Below are 12,706 nucleotides of genomic sequence, written 5' to 3' on the forward strand. Positions count from 1 at the left end.
AAAGTGACTACATAAAGCTTTTCCTAGAGCTGAGGCTCATAAAAATCTATGGTTGTGGAGAACAGAGAGATCTTTCTTGAAGAACCAAGGAATAATTCCTCAATTTTCAAAGATCTAAAAGTTATAAGTTAGTTATAATCAATGATATAACCATGGAATCTTAGAAAGAGAAAAAAATCTTTTATTTCTTAAATTTATTTATTTATTTAATTTATTTATTTTTGGCTGCGTTGGGTCTTCGTTGCTGCACGCGGGCTTTCTCTAGTTGTGGCGAGCGGGGTCTACTCTTCATTGCAGTGTGCGGGCTTCTCATTGTGGTGGCTTCTCTTGTTGCGGAGCATGGGCTCTAGGCGCATGGGCTTCAGTAGTTGTGGCACGTGGGCTCAGTAGTTGTGGCTCACGGGCTCTAGAGCTCAGGCTCAGTAGTTGTGGCACACGGGCTTAGTTGCTCCGCGGCATGTGGGATCTTCCCGGACCAGGGATTGAACCCATGTCCCCTGCGTTGGCAGGTGGATTCTTAACCACTGCGGCACCAGGGAAGCCCGAGAAAAAAAATCTTATACGTCATCTCATATAACCCCTTCTTTTAGACGACAAAACCAAAACCCAAGAATTAAGTGACTTGACCAAGTTTATTTATGTGACTTATTAGTGGTAGATCTGGGACTAGAATTGAGTACTAATAGGTAATTTCTTTCTTACCACTCTTCGTAGTTTCCCAATTTCTTTCTTCAGAGCTCCTGAAAGTTCTAAATATTTCCGTATAGTCTTTTGATTAGGCAGGAAGGTGACCATGACCCGGGATATTTTTGTTTAGGAAGAGCTCAGTCTCAGTTCTACTTTTCCCTCCAATGAAGATCTTCTTGATCATTTGATATAAGGAAAATTACCATTTATTAAGCACTTTCCTTGTGTCACGGTCTTCATATATGTAATATCATAGTACCTGCAAGATTCATGTAAAGTAGACCCGCTTCTAACATTTTAATGGGAATATGAATCCACTGGGAATCTTGTTAGTGCAGATTCTGATTCTGCTGGTCTGAGATGGGGTTCAAGATTCTGTATTTCTAAAAAGCTTCTAGGAAAAACCAGTAATGCTGTTTATCTGTTGGCCTTATGTTGAGTAGCAAGAATCTTAATCTTATAGATGAAAGAACTGAGCTTTAGCAAGATTAAATAAGTTGCCCAAGTTCATACAGGCAGTAAATGGTAGACTAGTGATTTGATCTAGCTCTCTCTGACTCTAAAGCTCAAGATGTGATAAGGGAAGCCAGGGAAAAATGGAAAGAGAGCTTATGTTCCAATATTTCTTCAACAGGTCACTTCTCAAATGAGTCAATGGCAGAATCCAGGACTAAATCAAAAAGTCCTGGCTCCCAGCCAAGTGTTTCCCCTTTTTCCTCTTATCAGTCCCCTAATCAGGATCTTTGCTTCATGCTTGGCAAACCATTTTTAGAATTGGCTTTTGGGTTTTCTCCATTACAGGTATATTGCCAAACCCTGTGCACTCCATGTTGGCATCCAGGACAGTGGTCCTTATCAGGCCCAACCTAATGCCATCCTTGAAAAGGTGTTCATATCTGTTACCAAGGTAAGTGGGCAAAGAAACAGAGGAAGATTCGTGTGGGGGTTTATCCCATAGGGCAGGGGAGGATAAAAGAGCAAGTATTTCCAAGGGTAGGGATAGGATGGGATGATCTTTCACATTTGGGTAGTCAATAGAGCTATTAGGAAAACTTTATCCACTCAGGGAAATACCTTTGGGCCAGGATCCCTTAAATAAGTCACGTTTACATACATTTGAGTTCTGGGCCTAGCAGCCGCCACCACCCCTCCTTCTCCCCTAGACACACATCATATTTTGATTTTGTTTTTCCCTGCTCCAGCTCTTGTCATTACCTAGTTGCATAATCAAATGGAGATGGTACTGATAGCCTTTGCGGTTAGGTTTTAATATCTCTTTTTACTTAGCTTGGGCTGGAGGGAGAAGACCAAACAAGGATGTGTACAGATGAATGGTAAAGGTCCTTGATGTGTAAAATAGTACTTCGTACTAAAAATGACTTTGGGGATGAAAGCTGGAAAGAAAAACATTACTTAAGTCACTATAGTTATCGCCGCTTTGCCATTTAGCTAGTCAAAGGGATTTAATGAGATGTTTGAAGAAAAAGGGATGTTCTGACTCTGGTCATACATCTGCAGTATCCTGATGAGAAAAGGCTGGAGGGCCTGTCAAAGCAACTGGACTGGGATGTCCGAAAAATCCAATGCTGGTTTCGCCATCGGAGGAATCAGGACAAGCCCCCAACGCTCACTAAATTCTGTGAAAGCATGTAGGTGTGCAGAAGGAGGTGGGGAGTGAGGAGAAGGGTGGAGTATGACTGGACTAAGGTTTTCTTTTTGGAAATCACTTCTCTTGTTAGGATAACAGTCAATAGATGTGGAGGGGTAACTCTGTTATAGGCTGGGAAGAAGAGAACTGGAAGCCTGATCACCCTTAGTTTCTTGGACATGCTTGCCCCCAAGCTAGATGTAGTTCCATTTTGTGCCCCTTTCCCAAATAAGTTGGGAATGAACTCCTATACCGGCACTTACATAGGTAGATATGCATACCCTTGTACACCTTGGTAGAGATAATACCAGCTTGCTCTAAATTGACATTTTAGTGGGAAGCATCCCTTTTCTGGACATACTATTATCCATTTCACTGGGTTTTTGCCAATTATCCTCTGGACACCGAGCACTGTATTTCTCATTGTCATGCAAAAAAAATAATAATAATAGGCACTATCATCAGGGAGTCTAATATGGAAGAAAAGTTTACTAAAGCCAGTACACACTTGTGGAAATCTATTTTAAACAGAGGCTGGAAGATTTTTATCTCTTTGGCTTTTTCAGTAACAGTATTTGTCCCTATTATGGGAACTTAATTTCTTACCAGTAACTGTCTTATCCCCAAATCTGCTATCTTGACTTCTTTACTTCACAGACTTTCTTTTGAGTGAATATGTATCTAACTTCTACTTCTTGCCCATCCAGGTGGAGATTCACTTTTTATTTATGTATATTCTGCTATGGAGTTAGATTTCTCTGGTCGGTGAGTCTGAACTTTCTCTGGTTCTCCTTTGGGTTCTAATCATGCCTACATCCCTGAAGATAAGAGTTAAATACCTTTAGATTTTGTCCCTCACTCCCTTTTTTTTTTTTTCTTGTGATTTTTTTTTTTTCTTGTGATAAGCTAAATAGATTGTCTTCTGTCTGGGGCCTGACATCAGTAACCTTGTGACTACTGTTTCTCCCATAAATAATGCTAATAATAAAAAAATTAATTAAATCAACATAGTACGTGATGGTTTACAAAGCACTTGACAAAGTCCTGTTCTTTCAAGGAGGAGACATTACAGAAATGAAGTTAGTAACTCATTAAAGTGGGTAAAACAGGTATCATTCCTGCTTTTCAGTTAATTTTCAGAGTCAAAGTAGAATTTCAGGCTTTTTGATTCATGAGTCCTCTTTTTTTTTTTCACTGTACCACAGTTTTCCTTTAAATGCAATAATTGAGGCTTCAAAATACATGAAACATAAAGAGGCAGAAAGAAGGGAAAAGGAAGAGAATAGACAAATATACGATCATATTTGGAGATTTTAATACTCTTCGTAATTGACTAAATCACTAGACAAAAATCACTGAAGATGTAGAAGATTTAAACAACACAATCAACCAGTTTGGCCTAACTGACATATATAGGACACTACACCAACAGCTGAAGGATATGTATTATTTTCAAGTGCACATGGAACACCAACTAAGACCATATGTTAGGCCAAAATATTAGTCTCAGCAAATTTTATTTATTTATTTATTTTTTAATAAACTTATTTATTTTTATTTATTTATTATTTTTGGCTGCATTGGGTCCTCATTGCTGTGCGCGGGTTTTCTCTAGTTGCGGCGAGTGGGGGCTACTCTTCGTTGCGGTGCGCAGGCTTCTCTTGTTGCCAAGCACAGGCTCTAGAGCACGTGGGCTTCAGTAGATGCGGCGCGTGGGCTCAGTAGTTGTGGCTTGTGGGCTCTAGGCATGTGGGCTCAGTAGTTGTGGCGCACGGGCTTAGTTGCTCTGCGGCACGTGGGATCCTCCCGGACCAGGGCTCAAACCCGTGTCCCCTGCATTGGCAGGCGGATTCTTAACGACTGCGCCACCAGGGAAGCCCTCAGCAAATTTTAAAATATTGAAATCTTACAAAATATGTTCTCTGACCATAATGGGATTAAAATAGAAATCAAACTAATAATAAGATATCTAGAGAAATATTTGGAAGTTAAACAACTCTTCTAAATAATCCAAAGATCAAATAAGAAATCATAGGGAAATTAGAAAATATTTTGAATTGGATGATACTGAAAATACAACATACCAAAATGTGTGGCATGTAGCTAAAGCATACTTACGAGGAAATTTATAACTTTAAATGTTTATATTAGAAAAGAATAAAGCTTTAAAATCAATGACCTAAGTTTTCACTTTAAGATCCAGAAAAAGAAGAGCAAAGTAAACCCAAAGTAAGTTAAAGGAAAGGAAAAAGAAAAAAAAAGCAAAAATCAATGAAATAGGCATTAGACAAATAATGGAGAAAATTAATAAAGCCAAAAGTTGGTTCTTTGAAAGGTTTAATTAAAATTGATAAACGCTTAGAAAAAAAGCAAGAAAACAAATTACCAGTATCAGGGAGAAAAAGAGGCTATCACGGGGATTTCCCTGGTTGTCCAATGTTAAGACTCCGCCTTCCAATGCAGGGGGTGCAGGTTCGATCCCTGGTTGAGGAACTAAGGTCCCACATGCTGCGGGGTGTGGCCAAAAATTAAAAAAAAAAAGAAGAAGCTATCACTATATATCCTGTAGACATTGAAAGAATAATAAGACAATATTATGAACAATTTAATAGTAATAAATTCAACAACTTAGATGAAATGGACTTAATTGAAACTCCATTCGAGATTATTACTTTTGACTTGTGAATCTTTGGCATGGAAATCTCTCTTTCAGTTATTAAATGAAATCATTGTCTTCCTGCCTCCCAGTTTCCTATATATTCCAGGTTGTGATGTTTCCAGAAACTATCCTAGAGCTCTCATTGCTCTTACGTACCTCAAAGAATGGTTTCTCTCTTTGTAATAACACTTTCTTGTTCTAGAAGAAAAGTCTAGTCGTTTAGTTACCCTAAATTCTGTCAAGAGGGATTCCTTTTTCTTTCCCAACTCTTTTGCCCCAAGCATAGAGAGAAAGGGATTATATAGATGAGCCAGGGGAGAATTCTAAAGGCTGACTTGGATTATCTGTTTTCTCTTAGTCGCCTTGGTTCTGGGACACCCGACAATGCTGGCACAGTTACCCTTATCAGGTAGGATCTGAGCCCTTTCAAGACAGGGGTCTTATGAAAGTGTGTAAGATGGGGTTGGGGAGAGTACATTGACAGTCCCAAGGGAAGATGACACATTTCCTTGGGATTCTTGAGGGATTAGGGACTGAGTCTCTTTGAGTCATATATTCAGGGTATCTATTTTTGGGGTCCCCATAGCAGTGAAATTCAGTGATCTGTTTGTTCCAGGTTCCTATATTCACCCTAATTGGGCTGGAAAGAAAAACAGCTTCCTGGCACTTAATGAGGTGCTTTCTGGTTCATGTGTCCCTATCCCTCAAGATTTTCTACTATGGTTCTAGTCCATAGTAGAAAAATGTCAGGGGGCTGCTAACAGTAGAAGAAAGAAAGGCCTCAGTGTATTTAATCCCCTGAAAAGCACTAATTGCCCAGAATTCTAGACACACTGATTTGATTGTGCTATAGTATGTGTTAACCTTATCTGATCTCTGAAAGATGAGAGCTGAAGATGTGTATGTGGAAGGGAAGAGGTTTAAGTCTCTGCACCAATCCAAGGTCTGTTAGCTATTGCAGATCTTGGAAGATGATGGAGAGGAAGGTTATTTAATAATTTGGGGTATGGGTCCTCTGAGACGGAGAAATTTGGGGAGATGGAATGAGTCTTTGACTAGCTGGTATTCTAACTACTTCTTTCTCTCTTCCAGCCTCTCACAAATGGGCTTTATTACTATTATATCATGGAATTGGCTTTCTATTGGTCTCTTATGTTTTCTCAGTTTACAGACATTAAAAGAAAGGTAAGGACATTGGCTCCCTCAACTCCCTGACTTATTGCATCCTCCTTTCCAGCAGCTATCATTATTGTCATTGTGATAGATTCTCTGCCCTGATTGGGACCACAAAAGAGGGAGAAAGTAGGTTTAATGGGACTTTAGTTCTTTGTAATGTTCTCAGAAGTGAGACCTGACTAATGCTGAAGTATATTTGAGGCATTCAGGGCAGCCCAGGATGAAAACAGTTAACCATCTAAGAAGCATACCCTTTTCCTCATTTTCTCCAAGGTTCTAACATATCCAAAGCTCAGGAAACTTAGTCTGAGCTTTGTCCCTAAGCTCAGGACATAGGGATAGTAAGGCCTGATCCAGGAAAAGCCTTGATTCCAGAAAAGCTAGATCTGGCTTTTGTTTGGCACTAGGGACCCTTGTTCCCTCTCTGTTCTCCCTTCTTGGTGACCCCACTTACTTAAAGAATGTCAATTGGAAGGGGTTTTAGATGATTTAGTTTACCCTTTTCTTACTGTTTAGGAAACGAAGATTCAGAGAAGTGAGTTGACTTGCCCACAGAGTGGCAAAGTTGGAAATGACTTAAGTTTTTTATAAGCAGACAGAAAGGGCAGAATCTTCACCTTTTATTGGTGTCCTGATGTCCTGACATAACTGACATAATGCAGTTCCAGCAGCTCTAACCCTAATCTGTCACTAACTCGTGGTTATCTTTGGTAAGGAAAATCAGGGTTAGCCTTTGTGGGAATGGATTGAAATTGATCTGGGTTATTAGTTGTGTAACCTAGAAGCTTGATACACAATTCAGATGCCTTTCACCCTCCTATGATTAGGAGACACAGGTCTCCTTACTAAAATTTTATTTTAATACATGACACATATAAAAAGGTTTGTAATACATATGTTGGTTTTAAAACATTCTAGAATGTGTATTTGTAAAGTCATCCCCAACTCAAGAGCTAAAATACACCATTGTATCTGTCTCTGTGGAGAGCACAGACTTTATATCCTTGCTTCTCTGATGCAAATTTACCTGCCCTCTCCCACCCTCTCTCCCTCACTGGGCTGGGAAGTATTTATTAGATATGTCCAATAACTCAGGTATTTAGAGATTTCTCCAGGACTAACCTTGGCATTTGAACCCAAGAGGAAGTTTGAGCTTTAAATCTGAAAGCAGGAAGTGCTTGTAGTAAGATGGATGGTTTAGCATGTCTCTGAAATGTTTTGGAATAGTTTAGCTTTGCCCCCTTCACAAACCTCCCCTTTCCGTTAGGTCCCTTTGGTTGAAATTTCCTTCATCGAAGCAGAAGAGTCTTAGACTTTCAAGGATATCTGAAATATCTAAGGCTTGTATGCCTTACTACCACCTGGGAAATTATTTCCAAGTGTCAGCTCAGCATCCAAGCTCTACATGTTCTGCAACTACCAAAGAAAATTATTCTTTTCTGTGTTTTGAGCTATATTAACGTAGATTATGGGTCAGTCATTGACGTAGAGAGTTTTGGGTCAAATGTTAGGCAGCTCCTTGAGGGAGAATTTAAACAAAATGGAACTTCTAAGGGGTGGGATAAGACCCTCTGAGAACAGTGCAGGACATTGAGTTGGCCGGCAGCTCTATGGCCTTCCCTTTACCTGCCTGTTTTATTTCCATTCCTTCCTAGGACTTCCTGATCATGTTTGTGCATCACTTGGCCACCATTGGGCTCATTACCTTCTCCTACATCAACAACATGGTTCGAGTGGGAACTCTGGTCATGTGTCTACATGATGCCTCAGACTTCTTGCTGGAGGTAAGACCCCAATCCCCCTTTCCTCACTATTCCTCTTTCTTTACTTTTCTTCCTGAGAACTGGCTTTCTCCCCAGCTCAATTCTTGTCTTCCTTTCTCCAGGCAGCCAAGCTGGCCAATTATGCCAAGTATCAGCGTCTCTGTGACACCCTTTTTGTGATCTTCAGTGCTATTTTTGTGGTGACTCGTCTAGGAATCTATCCATTCTGGTAAGTGTTAGGGCTGTGGAGCTATGGTAGATACGTAGCCATAAACTGGTGATACCTTTCACCAGTTTAGGGAACAGACCACCAAGGTTCCCTAACCCTAAATATTGCTCTGCTTCTTCCTTGACCTAACCTGACCCTTTATGGACTCTCAAAGGACCTCATTTCCCTTGCACTAGTGAGGTGTGATCTAGACTGAGAGCATCCAGCTCACTTAGCTGTGGCTCTCCTGACTCATCTCTGAGGAGCAGTCTTCATTTTATGCCTAAGTAATTCCTTTGCCTTCTTTTGTACTGATTACAAAATTCTCAGGCTCTTGCTTGTTTTCCTGCTCTATACCCTGTCTCCCACTCCGACCAACACACACATACACCACTCTCACTTCTACACTCACTACTTTATGATACAAAGTCATTGACTCTGTGGGTTGGAGATTCTCCTTAGTCTGAGGGAATCAGCTACCAGCTGTCCTATATGTGCCTGAGGATCTGAGTAATTCCTAGGATTATGATTAAAATTGGTGTCCCAAATTTGTGAAACTCTGTATATTTGAAGTGATTAATAATATGACTTATTCTATCAGTTGCTAAGATTTCTATATCTTTCCTTATCCCTAAAGATAGAAAACTCCATGGGCCCCTTTCTTTATTCTTTTCTCACTGTGGATGAATATCTCTGGAACTTCAACTGATAGAAGGTATGGGGAGAAAACACAAGGTTCTGCTTTCCAGGGAATTCAGCTTCATCCCTATCTGTCTGGCTTTGACTCTGGAATCTGACCATTGGCCTCCCTCTTACAGGATTCTGAACACGACCCTCTTTGAGAGTTGGGAGATGATCGGGCCCTATCCCTCCTGGTGGCTCTTCAATGGCCTTCTCCTGATCCTACAGGTTCTGCATGTCATCTGGTCCTACCTAATTGCACGAATTGCTTTCAAAGCCTTGATCCGAGGAAAGGTGAGGATGAAAGATGGCTTCTTTCTTTGGGGCTGGGTGGGAAAATAGGTATTACCCAGCAAAGAGCCTAGGGCTCCGAAGTTTCCATCTTTTCTTTAAGTATGAGTATTTAGCCATCTAAGACATGACTTAGATGTCAGAGGAAGGATCTGCCTTCTTCCTGTCCCTTAGGAATGATCATTGTAAAATAATAAACAGGATTAGGTTTGGAGATGACCTCAACCATTTCCTACCCCTTACCTACCTACTTCGTGGATTTCATATTTTTGTTTTTAGCATGGGAGCCTTTTTTCAAAGGAAATCATATGCAGAGCTCCAAGGTATAAACTGTATAAAAGCAGAGATGTTAGACTGCCTAGGAGTAGTTTGGTAAGTCGCAAGCCACCCCAAGATGGCCACACTGTGATGTTCAAGATATGGTTTATGTAAGGGACTAAGTACCAATCTCACCTTACTGTTGGATGAGGCAGGGGTCTTAAGTGAGATAGGTCTTCAGGGTTTCAAGTACCCATCTTATGCCAAGAGCCCAAAAGCACAAAGATCATTCAGTGATAAAACTCATAACTGAATTTTGCAAATTCTGAAGCAATCAGACTGTGATTAGCCTGCGGGCTGGGGATTCAGGCTTCGGTAATACACAATCCCAAGGGGAGGGGCTCTGGTAGAGGATACACTGACTCTAGGACAAAGGGATGGAATGTTTCCCAGGAATATATGATCCCTTGTGTCACTATTCTTTATGGCTGCAATTGGTTTCAGAACTTGCTCAGTGTGCCTGTGCATCTTGCTGTAGCTACTGGACATCTCTCTTCTCCCCTGCTCTTTCCTGACCAGGTGACCTATCCAGGAAGGATTAGACCCAGACTCTGTACTCTCCACTCTTTTCTCACCTCCTTCCTTTTTTCTATGCCTGGTGGGAGCTGGACAGTTTCATCTCTTGCATGTAAGTGTATCTGTGCGTCTAGTGTTCAGTGAAGCATGTCTGTCTGAATGTGTTTCTCTTCCTTCCTGCTTTCCTTTCTGTTTCCCTGGGTTGTATCAGAGCATGTATCTCTGCTGACTCCAGCTACGGTGCAGGTCGGATGAATGGTCACATGGGAGGCAGCTACTGGCTGAAGAGTGAGGTGGTTGGTATGGGGACTTCAGCATAGACGGACTTGTAGGGCTGTTGGCAACCTACTCCTCTGGGCCTCCCCACATCTGCACTCCTGTGACTAGGGGGTGTGCAGGGCACTGAGGAGAATCAAAGAAGCAAATATTTTCACTTCTTTAAAAAACTCTGCCATTTTATATTGAGCTCAGGTTGGGCCATTGTTGCATGGAGCTCAAGTTGCCAGATTCTTTTTCCTAAATTGAGGCAAGATTAGAGTCTACTCATTTTTTTTTCCCTTTCTGTTTTCCTTTCCTTCCCACCCACCCACCGCCCCCCTCCTTTTTGAGCCTCCCTTTCCCTCAAATCTAGACACACTGCCCTCTGGTGGAAATTTCCTAAAGATCAGATAATCAGTTCGTTATCTGGGTTCAGAGGTCGATAGCTATAATAAACCATAGAATCTTAGATCTAACCAAAGCAATTACCCCACCCCTTGGCAACAGCAATTGTAGTTTTGTTTCCTTCTCACCCCCTTCTCTTAGTTACTTTAAAAAAAAAAAACCCACACATTTATTATCCTTCAGTTCGGGAGGGCAAAAGTCTGACATAGGTTTCACTGGGTTTCTCTCCTTTACTTTCATGGTCCACGGTAGAGAATCTGAAATACTTTGCTTGGCATGCAGGATAGTTCAGATTGAAAAACACTGCTCTAATCCAAATCCTTCGTTTGAAAATATAGAACAAAAAGCTCAGGTTGAAAGGCAAAGAGTCATAGAGAGTAGCATGATTGGGACTGGGAATTTTTACTCGCTGACTGCCAGTCTGCTTTTCTTTTCACCATACTGTGTATCTTGGGGTTGCTCAAGAGGAGTAACTATCAACACCCTATGACACTAGTCATAGGGTGTTGATAGTTGAGCCCAGGAAGAGCCCAGTTGTGGATCAGCTTTGGGGATAAAGCAAAACTCTGAATAACCAAAACTGCAGTGGCCACACCACCAGAAGACAGAAGCAATGATGACAGCCATATGTATTGTTTGTGTTGGCCTTTTCTTTTTTGAGGTACAGGAGGAGAAAGGGTATCTGTGGAGTTTCCTTCAAACCTAAACCATGACTGGGTGAATGATTTCAGCTCTTTTAGGCTGGTCCTGAAAGATAAACTCCTCTACCAAGATGGCTACTTATTCCATTGAGAACGGAATTAGAGATGATGAGAGAGAAACCCAGAAAGCAGGCAAAGGATATTCACAACAGTCTCTGTGGTCCAGATAGTATTTTACCACCAGAAAGTAGGCCAGATTGGGAGCAGTGCCCAAACATGGGCTCTGTGGGCTTTGTCTGTCTTATGATTCTAGAAAAGTTCTGTCCTTACCTTTTCTACCTTTGGCCCCATCCCACCCAGGTATCTAAGGATGATCGCAGTGATGTGGAGAGCAGCTCAGAAGAAGAAGATATGACCAGTAGCACAAAAGGCCCCTGTGGCCGCAGCTCCAGCAATGGTGCCGGTCGGGTGAATGGTCACATGGGAGGCAGCTACTGGCTGAAGAGTAAGGTGGTTGGTATGGGGACTTCAGCATAGATGGACTTGTAGGGCTGCTGGCAACCCACTTCTCTGGGCATCCCCGCATCTGCACTCCTGTGACTAGGGGGTGTGCAGGGCACTGAGGAGAATCAAAGAAGCAAATATTTTCACTTTTTTTAAAAAAACTCTGCCATTTTGTATTTAATAGCCTCCAGGTTCTTTCAGTAATGTTATTTGCTCTGTGTGTGTGCGTGCGTGTGTGCATATGTGCGCACGTGTGCATATGTATTTGTGCATATGCGTGAGTTTCGTTGCCTAGGTTGGGGCACAAGCCTGGTCCCCTTTGAACCCACCTCAGTCCCAGATTTGGCTGCATCTTGAATTATGCTGGCTCCAGAGAGTCCCCTCCCTTGTTGCCCGTGGCTCTTGAAGCTCTGGCCATCTGAATGGAGCAGCTAAGTTCAGCTCCAGGTTTCTGCACTGTTCTTCCTTTGGAGCTGGAATGTTTCACATGACGTTATATAGAAACAGACAACCATGAATGGATGGCCAGGATTGCTGTGGCCCCTAGTTAGGTCCCCTTCCTGCCACCTGGTAGTGATGGACAGCTGCTGATAGATACCCTGCTCTTTATTCAGTGGTACGCAGGGAGTGGGGGGGGTGGGAGGAGCAGGTGAGCTGAGGGCTGGAGGACAGCAGCCACTGGGTGAGCTGTTAACGGTTTATACTATTGTTTACTCTTCTGTGATTAAAAGTGCTTCAACCCTCATCTGCTGTCTCAACCTCTTTAGTGACTCTGTCCCCAATCCCCTGAACCCATAATCTAATTAAGAACTTTTTCAGGTCTGATTCTAGAGGCCATTGGACACCAAGTTTTTCCTTTCTGTGCATGCTGGAAAGAGAGTGCCTGCATTTTAGGGCTTTATATTTTAAGAAAAAATAAACATGTGTAGTGACCATAAGAAAAAATACTGA

At 41.8% G+C, this 12,706-nt stretch overlaps 1 protein-coding gene across 4 annotated transcripts in view; it reads left to right on the forward strand.

The window, feature by feature from the left end:
* Positions 1-12,500, forward strand: part of CERS5 (ceramide synthase 5) — a 34,512-nt gene extending 22,012 nt beyond the window's left edge. For 2 of the 4 annotated variants that reach the window (XM_082421436.1, XM_082421439.1), the window contains 9 exons: positions 1,489-1,594; positions 2,206-2,336; positions 3,043-3,100; positions 5,353-5,403; positions 6,087-6,179; positions 7,826-7,954; positions 8,056-8,162; positions 8,960-9,116; positions 11,612-12,500. In XM_082421436.1, the coding sequence (XP_082277562.1) occupies positions 1,489-1,594; positions 2,206-2,336; positions 3,043-3,100; positions 5,353-5,403; positions 6,087-6,179; positions 7,826-7,954; positions 8,056-8,162; positions 8,960-9,116; positions 11,612-11,788 (1,009 nt within the window). In that variant the 3' untranslated portion in view covers positions 11,789-12,500. Of the gene's footprint in view, positions 1-1,488; positions 1,595-2,205; positions 2,337-3,042; positions 3,101-5,352; positions 5,404-6,086; positions 6,180-7,825; positions 7,955-8,055; positions 8,163-8,959; positions 9,117-9,392; positions 9,877-9,950; positions 10,060-11,611 lie in introns of those variants that run through there. The other 2 variants (XM_082421438.1, XM_082421437.1) reach the window with 2 other exon arrangements.
* The last annotated feature ends 206 nt before the right edge of the window (positions 12,501-12,706 follow it).

Source organism: Balaenoptera physalus, assembly GCF_965194825.1.
Source record: "Balaenoptera physalus genome assembly, chromosome: 13".
NCBI lineage: Eukaryota > Metazoa > Chordata > Mammalia > Artiodactyla > Balaenopteridae > Balaenoptera > Balaenoptera physalus.